Below are 19,613 nucleotides of genomic sequence, written 5' to 3'. Positions count from 1 at the left end.
ATTCATACATTTTAATAAAGATAAAGATAACAGCTGGCCATTTTTGCCCACGGGGAGAGGTGATTAAGGAGCAAACAAGTGCACGCAGGTGACTCTCATGGATGTGAGATGAAGTCTGCGCGGGGGGGTGGGGTGCAGGCATATGCTTCAAGATCCTACTGATGGCGGATACTTTACCTCCAAGCGTAAATCAAGAGACCGCATACTGCATGTGCTTCCCAAGGACTTCTCAAAAGAGCAGAGGAGGACTGAACGTCAACAGAACGTGTTCCGTGTTCCGTGTACAGCCCTTCCGGGATCCGCTGGCAAGATGTCTGCAAAGCACTTTCACTTTCATCTGCACAGAATGGTAGGGGATTCAAGAGGAGAGCAAGAAAGGCTGACATGGATAAGGAGCTGAGATATATTCTGAGCAGGGCAGACCAGAATAACTGGGCAGACTGGATGGGACAAACTGGTCTTTATCTGCCCACTTCTGTTATGTTAAGTGTGCGTTCCACAGGGAAGACCGGTGGGTGAGCCAGCCCAGTCTGGGAGCTGGAACAAAAATTGTTAAACTGTGTGAAAAAGGCGAGTGGCAGGGATTTGCAGGATGGTGTTCATCAAGGCCCATTCTGGTGGCTAAGTAGGATGCCTGTGGGATCAGTGCTAAGCCCAGTCCTGTTCAATTTTTTTTTTTCCACCGCTTTTTGTTTAATTCTTAGACTGAATTATCTGGCCATTCCTTAGAAGATCCCATATTTGCCAGTGCTGAGAACTGCCGTGCGCACCTTCCCCACTGCACAAAGCCCCACAGCATCACTATTATTTGATCCCAAACGGATCCTGCGCTCCAAGTAAAATGGCTCTGTATCGCCTGGACAGGCCGAGGCCTGTCTTGCTTTGTAGCCCACTGCAGCTGCGGGCTTCTAGCAACAGCTCTTCCCAGAAAACCAAGACTGCCTCTTCTTGTCCCGCTGATCCGGAGCCAGTGGGCAACGGTGGGCTGTGGGACTCGAGAGCTGCTAGGAGCCATTGCTAGCTCATGCCTGGGGAGCCCATTGTGATGTCACCATGATCAGCCCCAGCTCCTGCCATCGTGCAGTGCCACTGCTGGCCACGCCACTGCTCATCAACCTGACCCCTCACACTTTCCACCACGATGTCACACAGGTGAGCTTATTACAAGCTAGGAGGGGCTATGGTATATAAGTGGGGTGGGGGGGGGGGGAGGCACATTTCACTCCCCTGTTAAAAGGTCAGTGGAGGATATGTTGAGGAGAAGCCAAAGGCTGGAGCTTTTGCGCCTTCAGCAGCCACGCAATTTGAAAAAGAGCCGTGGCTCGTTCTTGGTATCATCCTTAGTCAGGTACGGAGGGCTGAATTCTCAGGCAGGGGGGTTCTGTGCAAGACTCTTAGCTCCCGGCCATCATTAGGCACAGAGGCGACTGGTCTGCTTTTATCACTTCTGTCCATTTGCCTTAGATCTAAGGTTTAAAGCCAGTCCCTGAAGTTTATTGTTGATGGCGCCAAATATTTGCATTGGGAAATATTTGTTTGACTTCTGAGAAAATGTAAACATCATGGGATAGGAGGCAATGTCCTATTGTGGACTGTAAACTGGTTAAAGACAGGAAACAGAGAGTAGGACTAAATGCTCAGTTTTCTCAGTAGAGGAAGGTAAACAGTGGAGCGCCTCGGGGATATGTACTGGAACTGTATATTCAACGGGATAAATGTCCCACTGAATATACTTGCTTAAAGTTATTCGGTTACATGTAGCCAGCTACCTTTAAAACCTAGTCAGCTATGTTTGAATATAGGCGATTATGTTTTAAAGTTATTGGCCTTGGGTAGCCGGATAACTTTCTACTTAACCGGATATCTTCAAAGATATCTGGTGAAGTAGCCTGCCATTTTTACCCAAAATTTAATAAATCAGCAGGCCTGTGGACCAAATGTCAGCATACCCAGCTTATAAATAAAGGGCCCAATTGGGCCCAGTGCCCCTCAGCTATTAAAAATGTCCAACTGGAAAAGATAAAGAGAAGGGCAACCAAAATGATAAAGTGGATAGAATGGCTCCCCTTTGAGGAAAGGCTAATAAGGTTAGGACTCTTCAGCTTGGAGAAGAGGCAGCTGAGGAGGAAATATGATAGAGGTCTCTATAAAATCATGAGTGCATTGAAAATATAAAGACTAGTGGACAACCTATGAAGTTTACTAAGCAGTACATTTAAAACAAATCGGAGAAAATATGTTTTCACTCAAAGCACAATCAAGCTCTGGAATTCATTGCCAGAGGGTGTGTAAAGGGAGCTAGTATAGCTTGGTTTAAAAAAGGTTTGGGCAAGTTCCTAGCAGAAAAATCCATAAACTGTTATTATCCGGGTAGACTTGGGGAAAGCCACTACTTATCCCTGGACAATAGCAGTATGAGATCTATTTAATGTTTGGGATCCTGCCAGGTACTTGTGACCTGGATTGACCACTGTTGAAAACAGGATATTGGGCTTGACGGACCTTTGGCATGACCCATTATGGCAATTCTTATATAAACAACCCATCAAATTATGCATTCAACAGTGAACAAACCAAGTCTGATGAGCTGAGACAATCCACCTTGTAGAGTTCTTTGTTATATTTGCACAGCATAATTAAATCTCCCCTCAAACATCTTTTATTCTAAAGTAAACAGTCCCAGTTTAGAACTTATCGAGGCTGAAAGATTGTCCTTCTATAAGCTTCATGGTCCATTTTCGTGCCTTTGCTATTTTCCTTTCTGCTCCCTCGCCTCTGAGCCAGGGATTCCCACACTGTAGGGGGGGACCCCAAATGGGGTCACAAGTGCCTGAAATCAGAGCGCTGGTGAGGCGGGCAGCAGCATTAGCAGTGGAAGGTCAGCATGTGCTCTACCATTTACATTCTAACGCAATAGTTATTGCAGGCTTTTTTTTAGACACTACTGCAGCTTATGATAGTATAGGCCCCCTCCCTCCACAAGATTTTGCTGCAGCATTTAAGGGAAACTGGCAGAGGGTGACAAATTCTTGATTGGTTTTTATCGTATTTATCAGGCAGGAAGCAAGAGGTTAGATTCCAATTGACCTCTTCAGAACTGCGGGGATCTATTTTGTCTGCAGCTCTTTGTAACGTTGGTTTAACTCCTCTTGGTTCATTGAGTGACCAGTTAGGTGTTGAGTCCCAGGTCTATGCAGACGATCTGCAACTCTGCTTCCCAGTAACAACATCGTTGCCTCTTTTGGTTGAACATATACTAGGATTAGTGATTGAATGGAGAAAAAACATTTGGCTATGAATTAAAAAAAACCCCCAAAAGAAACAAAAAAACGGAGGTATTTTGGTGTCATCGAATGGCCAGATCTCCTCCGGTGGAGACTGCCACGGCTGCCCTCTTCCTTCCCCCAACAATGAAGCTAGTCGAGAGAAAAATGTCGTCCCCTGCAATCAATTTGCCCTCTCTTTCCTCCAGTTGTCATCACCACTGACCCTGGCCGGGGGGGATGTCTGCTGGAGGGGCTGTGTGAAGGGAGGGATCAGATGCATGAAGGGATTTGAGTTTTGTGTCAGCTGGAGAGGGATTGGCTGTGGAAGGTGAGAGAATGATAAAAGATCGACTGAGTAATGCAAGAGAGGAGCTTGGGGTGAGAAGGCAGCAGCAGGGAAGGATGTGAGAGAAGGGTTAGAAGGGAGGAGGTGGAGCAGGGAGGTGAGAGAGGGGGTGGTAGATGATCAGTTGGGGTCATAAGAAAGGCTTAGGGTGAGAGAGGATCAAACGGGGGAGATGTGAAATGGGCCTGAGAAGGTGAGAGGATCTGGTGGATGTAAGAGGGGGATCAGTCAGAGGAGCAGAGGTTGAGGGAGTGTTAAGAGAGGAGGTACTCTGGAAGTGGTGGATGTAAGAAGGGGGATCCGTCAGAGGAGCAGAGGTTGAGGGAGTGTTAAGAGAGGAAGTACTCTGGAAGTGGTGGATGTAAGAGGGGGATCCGTCAGAGGAGCAGAGGTTGAGGGAGTGTTAAGAGAGGAAGTACTCTGGAAGTGGTGGATGTAAGAGGGGGATCCGTCAGAGGAGCAGAGGTTGAGGGAGTGTTAAGAGAGGAGGTACTCTGGAAGTGGAGGAGGTTCAGAGAGGATCGATTAGAGGATTCAGATGGCATGTGGGGAGCGAGAGTAGAGTGATTGTTGGATGGGGGGCTGCACCCCTCCTTGCTCATTCGTTTAGGTCGTCCTCTGGGGGTGTTATTGGATCAACGTTTGGGAAGCCTTCAGCTGAACGCAGACCACACACTTTTCTAGGCAATACAAGGGGTTAATTCCACATCTTCTGCTTCATATTCCAGAACACTCAGGACGAGGAGCGCTGGGAAGAAGAACATCCTGGTGGCCTCCCCGCAGCAGCCGCCCATGAACCGGGGTAAATTCTACAGCAGGGTCCCGGCCTGATGGCCCAGCAGCAGCCGCTGTGACCTGGGTTCAATTCCAGGGCCCTGGCAGGGGGGACGGGGGGGGACGGGAGGTGCTGCGGAGGCAGCAATCCCAGCCCCAGGGGACAGGGGAGACCATCCATCGCATGACACTGACACCTATGGGTGAGAGTCAGGGTGCCCAAGCATTAAGTTCTGTAGGGAGCTGCACTCTGCGTCCTCCTCCCAAGGATGGTCACTGTGAGAGCTGGTTACAAAAAAAGAAGAGGAAGGGGAGAGGCAATTCAAAAGAATAAAGGAATAGATATAGCCTCGTCCCAAAGAGCAAGCTCAGGAGCAAAGAGAGCTGAGGCTTTAAAGATCTGAATAACGGGGAAGCATTACGCCACCCCAGCGGGTCTCCGTCCCCTTCCTGCCCCCCCCCCCCCCCCCCGTAGCGCTAACGCTGCTTTCATTTACTGGACAGATGACAGCAGCAGCCACAGCCACGGCAGCAGCAGCAGCAGCAGCGGCAGCAACACACCCAGGAAAATGTCGGCCACTTCGAGCCCTCTAAGTCAACATCAGAGGTTAAGCTGCGTAGGTATGGAGTGCGCTGTGTTCCGTTCCTGCACGCTGCACCAAACCCAATCGCTCCCAACATGCTTGCTGCCCAGCCCTGAACTCTGCTGCCCCCTCCCCCTCCCCCCAATTCCTCGTTACACAGCTCTGAGGCATGCAACACACTCCCCCTCCAGAGCCCTCCGTACGCCACCTGGCATGCCATGCTAGGGCCCCCATTCTGAAAGTCGGCACTGGGCTCCCCCCCCCCCCCCCACACAGCCCCAGAGTGTGCTGTCTCGGCACTGTTATACAGCCCACTGTTATACCACCTAAGCGACATCCTAAGAATACAGGATATGTCCCCAGGGAGCTATCAAAGTGCCTCCCAGGATTGTATCTCCAAGGTAGCTATCGATGCATTACCTGCGACCGTACCAAAAGGCGGTCAGTTGCAGCGAGATTTCTGAAATAACTTGATCCCCGACTGTTACTTGCCTGTTATGTGTAAGTTTACTTAAATGATCTCTCCGCTGTGTTTGCCTTAGATCGAGTCATGGTCCTGCTGTTCGTCATCATGCTACACCTTCTGGAAGCCCTCGTTCGGATGGCGAGGTATCTGTGCACGGAGTCCCTGAATAATGTCCTCCTCACTGCGCCCAGTGCCCGGGGGAACTGCAAACCACCAACAGGCAAACGTGGCTGCTGCCGGCCTAGGGCACATTCAGAGGCTCAGAGTGCACACAGCAGGAGGCCACAGAGTTAGGGATAGGGATGCCCAAATTTAGCAAAAGGCACTTTGGCTACATCCAGAGAAAATGAGGAAGCCCCTCATCTCCCATGTACGAAGAAGCTGCCCCTCTCAGCCCATCTATCCCCATTCTCGGCCACACCCACCAGCTTACCCTTCCCCACTGCTCTCCCAGGCCACTTCTCCCCCATACTGCTCCTATCCTGTGCCAATGCTCTTGTGATGCGAGCACCAAAGCACCAGCACTTCTGGGAAATGCTAGATCCGAGGGATTGGACTGAAATCCAAAGGGTTCGTCCTGCAGGTTCTGGGGCTGGTCTGGTTTCAGTTCTGGCTTGGGGGCAGGATGCCGTGTATTTTGCTGCTTTAGCTGCTGCTTCTCCTCTTTCACCCAGTTTTCCCTGCTCATTCTATTGTGGGAAGTCTCTGATTTTCTCTCTTAGTTGTAGGAGACGTGCGTCTCTGATCTCTTTGTATTTTGCACGGTACTGGAAGAAATGCATCACTGTTTTGACTTCTCCAGCGCTGCATTGCATTTAGAGTCTGTCTTCTTGGGGTTTCCAGTTTGTTTTTGTCTGCATCTTTCTATTTCCAGTCTATGACCACTTATCCTGCACTTGGTGAGGGTCTGCCTGTTTTTCTGCATTTCTAGTCTAGGGTAGCCAAGTCCTGTTCTTGAGAACCACAAACAGGCCAGATTTTCAAGATCTCCCCACAATGAATATGCATGAGAGAGATTTGCATACAAAAAGAGGAAGAGCGTGCAAATCTCTCTCATGCATATTCATTGCATATATCGTACAAATCTGGCCTGTTTGTGGCCCTCAAAGACTGGAGTTGGCCACTCCTGGGCTAGAGTGTACTTTTTGTGTAGGGATCTATATCAGTCCAGCTTGTCCTATTTTCCAATTTGTTCCTCCCAATATGAGGTGGATTGGTGTTCCAGGATCATTGCAATATTTGTATTGCTGTCTTTTCGTATGCTGTTGTAGATATTTGAGTTCCGGGGGTTAGTGCTAGATTGGAACGGCAATTTTGCTACATATGCACCGATTGTGTTTTTTCACAGGGTTTTGTGTGGTTTCTCAGAGACCCTGGCAGTGGAGGAGTTTGTGTCACTTTTATTGTGATGGCACCAAAATGTAAATATTCTTTTTTTGCATGGTGAATAGTAGGGGAAAGCTGTCTTAATTCTGCTCTGCATCCATTATTAGGGGTGTTCCTCTAGACACAGAGAGACTGCAGAACTGGAGGTTCACTAGCTGCCAGGCTTTTAAAACTCGTTTTGCTTATGCTGCTAGATGTTTCCTCTCTCCATATGCACTGGCTTCCTTTGCTATAAGATCAGCCTTTTACTGCAGCTGTAACTGCCAAGATGCCAGGTCACCCAGTTCCTGGAGGGAGACTTTTGGTCCAGCCCGGTTTTGGAACTTGTCTCTCAATGCACAGTGGCATTGGTAGTCCTGCTTCTTCCATCTGACATCAGTCCTGTGGTATGCACCAGGAGAGAGGTGTTAGAAAGTCAGGCCGGGTCTAAAACCTCTCAGTACTTGGCTTCCGGGTCTTCTGTAACTAAAAGTTCCCTCCTCAAATTGTGCAAGCAGCAGCTCCAGTACTGTGAAGGCCTGATGGGGAAAAGTCCCAACTTATTTAACTAATCTCCTTAATGTCACACAGTATGGCTATACATTGGCTGGTTGAGTTGAAGGAAAGACAGACCACCAAGCCCAACCTTCTTTGTGCTCTCCACTTGGCCATGGAAGCCACCCTGCTCATGAGTCTGTAACACTGTTCCTTGCCACTTCCAAGTGCCTGGCTAAAACTAACAAAGGATAGGTCAGGTGGCCCGGGAGATTGGACTCCATTTAATGACAAACAAAAAGGCCGTTCAGTCCTGTTTTTACCCCATAGCATGCATTAGTTTGGAGTCCACAAATGTAATAGATCTGTCAGCTGGGTACTGGGGTAATATCTACAAACTAGGACATCAATGGTATGCAACTGCTGATTCCTTGACCTCAGGGAAAATGGCACATAAAGAGTAGCGCAGCTCTCTTCTGTCCTACAACAGCTTTCTGTCCTGGATTTAAACTCCCATTCCAATGCATCTATAAAACCAGAAGCCCACAGAGGCCATAAGGTAAAGCCAGGATGGCCCATCTTGTCCATGTTGGCAACTTTACTGGCAGTCCTAAAGCTGGATTACACAGCAGAAGCAAATTTCAAGAATAAAAGTCAATTCTTGGCAACACACCAAAGTACACCTGTGTAAAACTAACCTAGTGCTGTTTATTTGTTTGATTTATATTCTGCCTTTCAGCCATTTCAAAGCAGATTACATTCAGGTGCTGTAGAAATTAATAACCATCCCTAAATATTTCTGGTATTCAGAGTCCTGGATTTTGCTACTGGAGAAGCAAGACTACAGTTCCCAGAATCCGTTAAGTACAAAAACATAACAAAAATGGCCATGAAACCGAGTTTAAAGCACCTTTCACTTCTTTTCAGCACCATGGCCTGGACAGCTCCTGTGGGAGGCGACATGGCCCTACCGAAAGCAAAGGCACTTCTCAACCTTTTAAAACATGCTAAACCCACAATCTAGTTTCAGACTTGCATGTGCTACTTGAGGCCAACCGACTGATAGGAAAGCATAAAAGATTTAAGAGAGACTCATCAGTTATAAATGTCGCCTGAGCCCTGCACAAGCTGTGGCAGCTACAAGAGTGATTCCCTTTCTCCCTCTCTTCTCATAGATGGATTTACAGGATTCGTGGAGCACTCTTCGTACTGGGAGTATGCCTTTCTGGTAAGTGTTTGCACAGGAGCATTGTTGGGGAAATGGCACATAATGTCACCTTGCTCAACAGCTTCAGGGCACCTACGAAGGGTTAGAAGGATCTCCCGCTCCTAGGAATGTGCACTAAACATTTTTCATGTTTGTTTTGTTTTGTTTTTAAATTTGGTTTTCTGTTTACATTTTTTTTAATTTGATAAAACTTAAAACAAAAATAAAATCACAAAATGAGAACAAAAAAGGCGATCTTGGTCCCCCATCATCAAAGCTGAAACCCTCCTAGCCCTCAAACCATGGTCAGTCCTCTCTAGGCTCACCCCCCCCCCCCCCCCAAATCTGTGCATCTTATCTCAATCATCGACCTTCAGTGGCAAGAGTGATTCCCAATCGCTCCGGCCTCGCCAGTCACAGTGGCGACCTGAGGATGATGGCGGCTGATCAAAAGGCCAGCACCGTTTTCCCGTTCTTGCAAGGATCTCACAATTGCACTGGCCTCAGGTTTTGGCAGGTGCCGTTGTGAAAAACAGGGCCGACGGGGCAGATGCGGCCGAGGATGGCTCCTGCCCTCGAAGATCCACAGCTGCGGGGGGGGGGGGGGTCAGGGAGTGGGGAGTAGGACGCTGGGAAGTCAGCCACAAGCACAAGGTTGGATGGGGTTTGGTTTTGTTTTCAGTGGAGTGCTGGTCCGACATTTTCAAACTGAAATGAATGAAAAAGAACATTTTATTTGGTTTTTTTTCCCCTTTCATTTTGTTTCCAATACAAATTAAAACAAAATGGGAAATTTCATTTCAAATGAATGCATCTCCCTACTAAACTCCCTTTTCACCATTAATTTGTTCCTAAGTATAAACTATGGATGATCTAGGTCTGGTTTTCTCAGTTCTGTTTCAAAGCAAATGACCTTTCGATATCTCAAAAAAAAAAACAACGAAAAAACACTTTGAAACAGAAGTTGAGCAGGCAGACTCACCTGTGCCTTATAGCCAGGGGCTAGAAAGTCGCTGTACTCTGGCCCTTACCATCCTGCCTTAGATGCGATGTGACTTGAGTTGCTAACTAAACCCAAGCCACCAAAGATAGCACCTGGAGGCCGGAGCCCGGGAGCATCAGGACTTGCATTAGGGTCCCAATGCTTCTGGAGAAAGTTAACTGCACCTGGCAAGCTGTGTTATTTAATGAGTATAAATTTGACTTGCAATGAGTTGATCCGCATGTGTTTGCATGCAAATGAGCTCATTGTAATACGCACAATCTGCCAGGTTTTTTAGGGGCTAGATAATGTGGGGCATTTGAAATACCGCGTGTTATCTGAGCGTTAAGGCATTTGCCTTGGTGTAAAACCCTAACAGCTTAGTAAATGATCCCCTATGTGTGGGAACAAAGAATGTGTATTTGGGAACAGATAAAAGATGCCAGGATCCCGAGAGGCCTTGGAGATATATAGCTTGTCGCATACAGAGGGCAGAGATATGTTGCTGCTGCCATGCTCTGGGCATGTGAAAAGCATGTTGCTGATGTTTAGGGGATAAATACCTGCTACTGATGTTTGGGAGGGAGCAGGGAGGGAGGAAAACCTGTAGCTAAGTGATTTGCTCTGTCTCTTTGCCTGCAGCCTATTGCTTGATGACCTCATGGGATTCGGTGGTGGAATTTTCACTCTCAGCCAAAGACGACGTGATGGGAAAGGAAGAGGAGGTGCAGGAAAAGATACAGACCTGTCGTGTTAATGTTGAGTTAGTCAGGTGAGGCCATGGCTTGCCTTTCTACTTTATCTCTTTTAAAATGTGATGTTTATTAAAAATAGCTATACATTCTCATCAAGAAATTAGATCTCATATAGAAAATCTGAGAGCAGAGAAATAAAAAGCGACAACAATCTGTTCTTGGTATACATATATATATATATATATATATATATAAAAGGATAGCGGGAAATATAACGTGTCAGAATTCAAGCGCACGCACTACGGTTAGAAGTGAAGATCCAAGACTTTAAAAACATCAAGGCAAAAAAGAAACCTTAGTCTAAATAGTTGGGGAAGGGATTGGAGCCGTCTTTGAGTCTTGCTCATCACTCAAAAATAATGCAAGTGGTGAGGGTTCGTAAAAAAAAATATAATTAACACCTTAATGTCTTGCATAACCCCTTGCTAGGAAAGGTTAATACTTTGAAGCCCCGAGCTGTAACACCTTGGGTCTCTGCTGCAGAAGAGGCTCTCTCTTCTGCTCGAATGGTTTTAGCTGCATCAAGGAAACTTTGATCCAAACTTTCAAAGCAAGGAAAAGAAATTCAGGATTACCCAAAGAAACAACCTAAAAGCCCAGCCCTGGACAGGTTCCAAGACAAGCGATGTTGCAGAAAAAGATAAGCAAAAGATAGTTGAGATGTCCCTGACAAAGCTGGCCCAATCCTATCTTCTTCAAAGCGGGAAAGTAAAATACTCTTTAGGCGGCTGGGAGAGACTCTGGCAGAATTCTTCGTATTTCAAGTAAATATTTTGTTAACATGACCTTGACAGAAATAGTTCTCATGCTCAGAAAATTGAAGAAATGCAAGTTCTAGCCCCTCACCCTATTCTCCTGTATGTTTGCATGCAATACGTTCTCCTGAGCCAGGGAACAACGTGCATCCTCCAGTTTCTCATTCTTATCTTCCAGTTTTTCTAGTCGTCTTTTCCCAGTTCGGTCTTTCAGTGCACCGGACCGCAACTTTACCTGACCCAAAATGTGGCTTGCCATCCATATCTCTTCAAAGTTGAAAACTGGGGTCTAACCAGGTCGAATTCTGGAGATGGTTGAAGACTAATTAACCCAGTGACCATTTCTGCAGTATCCGTCTTCCCCTGATGAATTCTTTTGAACAAGGGGTTACGGCTCTTCCTACTATACTCTCTCCGGGAAGGGATGGGCTCTTCAGCAGCTCCTTGTCCTGAAGTCTCTTCCATTCCAACAATGCTCTGTGCTGCTGTTCCCGGCCTCGGCTCCTTCTCTGTCTGTTCCCCCTCCAGTCAAGGTTTCCCCCAACTTCTTCAGCGGAGGACTGCACCCTGTCATGTCACACAGAGCTGCCCACAGCTGGGCGTGAAGGCAAAAGCCTTCTGAGAGATGTCAATGCCCCAGAGAGCAGTTAAATCACCCTCTGGCAGAACCAGCCTCAGGCACTGCTCAATGAACACATGAACCCATTGGACCAGTGGGGGTAAGCTAAGGTTCAGAGGGGTAAACACAGTGCTTCCCCTTGCATTTCACCATACGAGATGCTTGTGTAGACCCGATGTGGACAGAGGGGGAAAAAATTCACTGGAATCTGAGGAACCAATGCAAGCTTCTCCTAAACCACACCTGGGATCCTCGCCTAGGACTCACTTTCTCTTTTTGACGTTTGAAATCTGTTTACACTTCACATGACAGACTCTCACCGAGTCTCCTCCCCCCCGAACTGGTCCGTTGCACTAGAATCACAGTCTGTCACTAGAATCCACCCTTTCGGCACTGCCAGCGGAGCACACCAGCCACACATCTGCCTTTTTCAGCCAGTCCTTTACCCGTTTCCCTCAGCCAGCTCCTGCTTAGCTCTCAGCCCTTTGGAGAAAAGATCAAGACAGAGAAAACTAGATTGCTTGCAGTATATCTTATAAGTTTTCCCTTTTCTCTCCTTAAGGCAAAAAAACAATGAAATGTTCCAATATATCCATCAAATTGTGCCCGTGCAAAAGCAGCTGGCAGAGCTACAGGCAGAAGTTAGGTCCCTGATGGAGGATGTCAAAGAAACCGCACAACAAGCAATAACTGAAACCATGCAGAAGCTTTGGGCCACGAAAGCAGTTACTGGGCAGGTAAGGATAAACTGGGACTCCACTCTGTGGTCCTCAGATCCCTCCTTCCCAGCAACCTCTGGGAAGGAGGGATCTGGCCCCTAAAGCAATGCACCTCAGTCCTATAATACCTCCCCTGTTATTCCAGCACCGAGACCCCCCCCCCCCCCAAACACAGCTATGCCGATGCACCTCAGTCTTGCCCTGCAAACACCCTCTACATACACACACAGCTCTGCCAATGCACCTCATTCCTGCCCTGCAGCACCCTCTACATACACACACAGCTGTGCCGATGCACCTCACTCCTGCCCTGCAGCACCCTCTACATACACACACAGCCATGCTGATGCACCTCACTCCTGCCCTGCTGCACCCTCTACCTACACACACAGCTATGCCGATGCACCTCACTCCTGCCCTGCAGCACCCTCTACATACACACACAGCTATGCTGATGCACCTCACTCCTGCCCTGCAGCACCCTCTATATACACACACAGCTATGCCGATGCACCTCACTCCTGCCCTGCAGCACCCTCTATATACACACACAGCTATGCCGATGCACCTCACTCCTGCCCTGCAACACCTATTCCAATAAAGTTCCCCCTCACCTACCTCCATGCACAGAGCTCTGCCACAAAGCATCCCAGTTCTAGTTCACTACTGAAACCCCATACACCCATGCCGGGGCCCTGCAGCAGTCCCTGTTACCCCCCCCACACACACACACACACATATACAGCTCTATTATAAGACACGGGCTGCAGCTCTGCTTCTCATGTCTGCATTTCCCTTGTGTGAGTTCCTGCAGGTTTTTCTTTTTTTTGCAGAAAGCTCTTCATAAGTTGAGGACTGCTTTGCAACAGCTGCAGGAGGACCACGTCCAAGTGGCCGATTATGCGTTAAAGTCTGTAGGTATGCAGTGGAAGTGTTTCAGAACCATGGGAAGGGAGGCTCTTGGGCTGGGATTGCTGCCAACTTCGCATGCACAGTTCCAGGAATGGAAGGATGAGTTCCTTTCTGCTCTTATAACTGATAGAAAGCTGGGCTGATTCTAGAGGAGACCGCAGAGAGTTATTTTTTTCTGGCCACTAAATTACGGGTGAAAATAATGCCTTAAAAAAAAAAAAAGGATAAGGCTAAGGATGGGGGTAGATAAGGTAAGGTACTCGTGAATATTCGTGTCAAAGATTCTGCAAGCCCAACCTTCTTCACCACCACTTAAGGGTAAGATAAGACTGCCTCTTGGATGGGCCTGGAGTCCTCCAGCTGAATCCCTTTCATTCCACCAGTCCCATTGTGTCCCAATAGAGGGCTTTATTTAAGAAAAAATGTATTCATAGGCACAGAATGGAAAAAAGTTATTTTGGAAGAAGGCTTTGTGTATGTGTGTGTGTGCTTTGCTTCTTAATTTGCTCTGTCCCTATGGGAATTTCAGGTGCCCAGATTGTGCAAAAAGGAAATAAGACAACCTGGAGCGATGCCATCAACCACTTCTTTATCATCCCTGAAAGGACATCTGCATCAAATCCAGATGTTATTCTGCAGGTAGGACTGAACTTTAGAACAGGAAGATATTTCATATTCCGTGTGAAGGAACGTAGTGCAACAGTGATAGCTGAGCAATAGCCTGCAGTTGGTTGAGCTTGTATGGTTGACTGCTGCAAGATATCCTCAGTGCAGTGGGTTGGGGGTAAAGGTAAGGAGGTTGAAGGCCACAACTACAATAGTGTAGGCAATGAGATAGTGCAACTGACAGCTAGAGTAGGTGGGCCGGAAAGCTCTGGGAGATAAAAACATGCTATGTATGCCATACTCAGAAATGTTCCGCAAGGCAACAATGCATGGTATTTCATGAGTAGGACTGTGCTAATTACATCCAACCAGAGAATGTACAGACAAATATCCCTATACAAATAAGGGCCTGATTCATTCCGGTCATTTCATATAGACAGAGAATGGGAGAAAAAGCCTTAATGAATCAGGCACCAACCATATTAACTGTATGTACATTTGTCCCTACAATGTGAATGAGCTGGGGGTCCAATTGTTAACCGATGAGCCAGTAGTCATGGCCCTGCCTAGAAAGATTACAAAGGAATGAATTCATCCTTCACTTGGTGCAGAGAGGTACATTTTATAAAAGCTTAGTCAAAATCTATGTCCACAAAATAAGGCGTTACGCCTGCAGATTGGCTAAATGTTCTCCAGTAGAATTTCAGCCACCGAAAACCATGTGTGCAAGTTTGCAAGGCACATACATTTGGTTGCATAAGGGAGGCATTCTAGGACGCATTCCAGGGGTGGAGAGGTGTTAAGAATCCATGGCTCTAATTACATTTTCTAAAAATACAAGTGGAACGAGAACGCCGAAAATACACGTCCTTTGGAAATCTGTAAAGCTACTCATCTACACTTGGCTGCACAACAGCGCACTGTTCGAATGCAATGGAGAAGGGCACTTTGAGTTTGAAAATTGGTGTGAGCCTAAAAGTAGGCGGGGAACTTTGCCCTTGGGCACAGTGCTGAAAACTCACGCCAACATGTTTTCGCCCTGCCGTAGAGCGTATAAATTCTACGCCACAGGCAGGCACGTTAATCGGTGCCGCAAGCCTGAAAGAGAAGCATCAAAATGACCCCTTATTTTCAACTCTTAAGAGGGCAGTTTTCAGAAGCCATTTACCTAGGTAAGGCCTGTGGTTTTGGCCACAGTAGGAAGGGGCACGTTTAGGTCAGTGATGAGGGAACTAACACGTGTAAATTGCATTGTTAAACCTGTGTGTGTTTACTTTGCACCTGCAGAAAAAAGCAGGTTGACAGCTCTGCAGCTTGTGCAAAGCCTGTGGCTAAAAGTAACCACGGACTTTGAACCAAGGTAGTCCCCATTAAAACAACACTACCCCTCTTTGATTCACCAGTGGGGTTTAGAATCCTCCTGCCCCCACCCTTGTATTTTACTGAGGCGCCGGCACTGCCTCCCTATCACGTTATTCCACAGACAACAGCCGCAAATGAGAGGACAGATCTGCACGATGATATTCATAAAATAAAAGCGATTCTCACTTTGTTGCCTGGCACTAGCTAGAAGCTGAGTCCAATTACATTTTGGGGCGGGGGAGATTTTCAGAGGCCCTCCTAAGGCAGAGGGGCAAGTTGTAGTGAATTTTCAAAGAGAAGCTACCTCTGCATCTGGATCGCCCTGTGCGTGAAGGAAAGGGAGCAAAACTGCACGTGTGGATCTGAAAATTCAGTTCTAACACACGTATTCTCCCTTCGCTTCCCCGGGCAGGCCTCACTTTAACCCACCTTGTGAAAAAAGGCATGCAATGCCTTTTTTAACCACCCTGTGCAGGTGCAAGCTTCACCCTGAGGAGGCAGGTGATGTAGCTGGGTGAATCTGTACTTACCTGGCTAGATTCCATTCAAAACCGTCCTCTTTGGATCACATTCTCTTGGGCATCTGCCTCCATAAACGGTCCAAATATCGCTTGCTCCATTTGTGGCCACAGCAAAAAAAATGATCGTGTTTAAACAGATCAGGTCAATGAGTGATTAAGCAGACATCAAAGATTAAGTCCCATCAAGCAGTGAGAACATGGTATTTCTTTGCTCTTAGGTTATGCGAGTTATATCTTAGTACCATCCTTTTCTGAATTTTTTTATTTTTTGATGATTCTATAAATAATGCCCCCCATAGCTGATAAAACTGGACTTTGATAAATAGTTCTGACGTGTGTTCTGTCCTGCTGATTGCAGCCAAATGTCCATCCTGGAAACTGCTGGGCCTTCCCCGGATCCCAGGGCCAAGTTGTGATAAGGCTTCCTCTCAAAATCCATCCCGTTGCGGTGACTTTGGAGCACATACCCAAGGCCATCTCACCGACAGGAGACATCACCGACGCTCCAAGAGATTTTGCTGTCTATGTGAGTAATGGCAGGACAGAAGGGAAGTGCCCTGCCCCGGGCACTCTGCACACACCTGTACAACCCTCCTGCCCTTGTATGCTCCTTTTCACTTCCCTGTTGTATACAAGTAGGTTCTTTCCCCATTCTCTATGATCCGTCCTTCTTGTTTGCACACCTGCACACATCTGTCCGGAATGGGCTTCTGCAGACTTCCATCCCTGGATCATCCATGCTCGCCTGGCCTTATGTCTTGCATGCTTTTGTGGGTCATTTTTTTTATTTAGACATTTGTCCCAGATGTTCTCCGTGCCCAGGTTTCATTGCACGCTCGTTTCTCAATGATTTGTGTGTGCTCCTTGTCCGCCCACTCTGCATTGCTCCTCGCCTCTCCCCCCCAATAAGGTTTAGAGATGAATATATTCTGTCAGGCCCCGAGTGTTTAGCCGTGCCACATCACAAGCGGACTGCGACGAATCTCCTTTTGCGGCTGCCTGACATCATTCTGACTGTGGCTCTCTGGCCGTAGGGACTGGAGGAGAAGGACGAAGCCCATGGCGCGTTGTTGGGGACGTTCACGTACAATGCTGATGCCGATCCAGTCCAAACGTTCCGGCTGAGGGTAAGCGCAGGCAACGGGGGAATGATCGGTTGGGGGAATATGAGAGGGTGGCAGGGGGTGCGGCTGGAGGTGGTGGGTCGGGGGGGACTGTTGAGTTGGAGAGGTTGGAGTCTGAGGTGGGCAGGACTGGAGCCTCAGGCATTGGGGAGGAGTCACACGGCTGCTGGCCACATATTTTGACATCCAACCACGCCGGCTGTCAGCCTGCCATCTCCCGCTGCGTCCCAGGGCTGGTAGGGCCTGCCAGCGCTACGCTGGGGCATGTGGACGGCCTGGGGCTGTTGGCCGAAGCCCAGCTGATGTCTCAGGATAATCCTAAAGTTAGGGCTAAATTCCCATCTCACTGCCGGCAAAACTCTCTCTGTAGAGAACAAGTTATCCCTGCTCAGAAAGGCCGCCCCGGCTGTTTGATTAAGGTCAAGTTCCTAGGAGAGCTCCGGGCAAGTTTACTTGTAAAACAATCAATAAAATAGTGGAACAGACAAGGGTGACAAACGGGGGTCAGGGCCGTGGGTCTGACCAGGAGGGCCCTGCGGTCATCTTCTCTGTTTTTGTTCCTCCTTCACAGGGGGAGGCGGATACTCTGTATCAGTTCATTGAACTCAAAGTGCTCAGCAACTGGGGGAACCAGGCCAGCACCTGCCTCTACCGATTCCGCGTGCACAAGGACCTGCCCTCCAGCGTTCAGACCGTCCGAGAGTGAGCAGACGTCCACAGGACCTGCAGGGGACACGCCGCGCCTGCTGAGAGTCTGAGGAGTCCACGACTACCACAGGTGGCCCGGCCACCTGCGGCAGCCGTGGACCTAGTTTATGGGTGGGGGATGGGGTAAGGGGGGTGGCGGGAGGTATTCTAGTAAATAAAATAAAAAAAACAAAAAAAACCCCAACCTTGTTGAGAAGAACTGTCTGCGGAGGCTGGCTGCCGTCTCTCCCCAGTGCCGAGGGCTTCCTCCGAGGGAGGAGAGGAGCTGCGTGACTCTGCAGCCCGTGGGTAACATTCCTTCATCCCCTCCCCATTACTTCCATGCTGCAGGGGTTGATCAGATCCAGCCTGGCAGGGAATCTCCTTCCAAGCCCACAATCCCCTCCCTCTCCACCCAAATCATGCCCACTACTTTCCTTCCACCTTGGCCTCATTTTCGGGGGGGGCGGGAAAGATTTGCCATGGATCCATGCTAAGTTCTTGTTTTACTCAGGACCCTCTAGAGAGGCTCGGCCACGTCTGGTTTGTGAGGGCCATCAGCATAATAAAGATTAAAAAAAAACAAAAACACGACAACACGCAATGCCTTAAAGAAATGAACAAAAGCCCGATTCAAACTGGGAGCTTGACGCCTGAAATTAGGCATCTTAGGGGGCCTGCTTTACTGAGGCTTCGCTCCCATTCTGTGTCCATGGGAGAAATGCTTAGGAAATCAGACCTTTAGCTGGTTTGCAAAGTCAGGCCTCTGCAGTTAGTGTTTCTAGGGGCCTGACTGCCAACACGTAGCCGTCTATAGCTGAAAGAGCGTATCGGCTGCCTAAGCTCCCAAGTAAATAAAGTTACGCTTTCCCTTGTATGGAAAACTCCTTTTATTGAAGCCTGCTCCTTCGCTCTCTCTATGTACAGCTTATACAGTTCAGGCCAGGTAAAAGTCTGGTGGGCCTTCTAGGGATTGCCGCTGTCTTGTCGGTGTCCTCTTGTAGACGTCACCTCTAGAACTAAGCACGGAAGTAAGGACAGAGTCTTACGGGAGAGCAGATAAGAGGTAATATTACTTTCCTGTTTCTACCAGCCATGCCCTCTTTCTGTACCCGAGTTTGCTATTAGCTCACCGTCTAGTTATCTGGAGGTCATCAGCCAGGAGGCCCCCAGCTCTCTTTCTTGGTTGGCGACTGCTAGTTCTTCACTTAAAAAGGTTTTCTGCATCCTAAATGCATGGATGTCTGCATCTTAAATTTGCGCTTTTGAATTTTTTGGGCATTAAATCATAGCTGTCCTATCTTTGACTATATTGTCAATTTTTTTTCAGTCATCTTTCCTCTTGTCCACGTCTTCTAGTCCTTTCCCAGCGACATTTCCACCCGTATTCCCAATGCCAGATAGTCTTTTCTTGATCTGCTCCAGGTCGTGCCCTGCTGTATCATTGGGTCTCCATGGATGAGCAGCCTAGGGGGAGTGGGTCAGAAGGCCTGATGAGTTTTGACAACCTTTCTGTTCTGTCTTGAATTTGGGCTTTGGGGGGGAGAGTATGCACATAAGCTTTTTGTCCCCCACCTCTGAATGATTCAATCTATGTAAAGCTCTCACAGTGAGATTGTGCATTGCTCTTTGATACCTCAGATTATTATTTTTTTAAGCACCCTTGGCTGTAACTGGCAGGTTGAAGGCCCCTGCAGTCCAGGATTCAGCACCCAGGCTTCATTCTACTACACACTTTACAGCAGTAGAGCACAATTATTCTAGCTTATAAAGTTAAACACAATTGCAGGTCCCTTCTCTTCAGCGAACATAAAAAAGGGCGCAGAGGCAAAGCTCAGAGTTCATGCACAAGGGCCTTCCCACCCTGTAATCCAGTCCAGGGTCAAGGTATCCAGTAAACGCACACCCCCCCATCACTCAAACCATGGGGGGGGGCAGGGTCTCTGAGATTTTTCCTTGTGGCCTTCGAGGCATCTGATTGCTAGGAACCCCGTGGTATTTCCCACAATCCCAGAGGACGGATCCAGATCCTTAGGGGCTGGGACCCGCTGGATTCCTTACGTGGCTC

The 19,613-nt window shown here is 48.0% G+C and overlaps 2 protein-coding genes across 2 annotated transcripts in view; one reads left to right on the top strand and one right to left on the bottom strand.

The window, feature by feature from the left end:
* The window catches only part of EPHA8 (EPH receptor A8), a 108,153-nt gene that overhangs the window by 32,396 nt on the left and 56,144 nt on the right, over positions 1-19,613 (bottom strand). The gene's annotated exons all lie outside the window — the stretch shown is intronic.
* Positions 1,063-17,675, top strand: LOC115076839 (SUN domain-containing protein 3-like). Its single transcript, XM_029578795.1, has 12 exons — positions 1,063-1,152; positions 4,341-4,414; positions 4,891-5,007; positions 5,513-5,579; positions 8,472-8,524; positions 10,128-10,257; positions 12,177-12,351; positions 13,167-13,251; positions 13,775-13,884; positions 16,093-16,260; positions 16,769-16,861; positions 17,430-17,675. The coding sequence occupies exons 1-12, from the start codon at positions 1,142-1,144 to the stop codon at positions 17,562-17,564; spliced, it is 1,218 nt and encodes a 405-aa protein (XP_029434655.1). The 5' UTR covers positions 1,063-1,141; the 3' UTR covers positions 17,565-17,675.

This window comes from Rhinatrema bivittatum, chromosome 15, assembly GCF_901001135.1.
Source record: "Rhinatrema bivittatum chromosome 15, aRhiBiv1.1, whole genome shotgun sequence".
Taxonomy (NCBI): domain Eukaryota; kingdom Metazoa; phylum Chordata; class Amphibia; order Gymnophiona; family Rhinatrematidae; genus Rhinatrema; species Rhinatrema bivittatum.
Note: the sequence above shows the minus strand (reverse complement) of the source record. Positions and strands in the feature narration are given on the sequence as shown.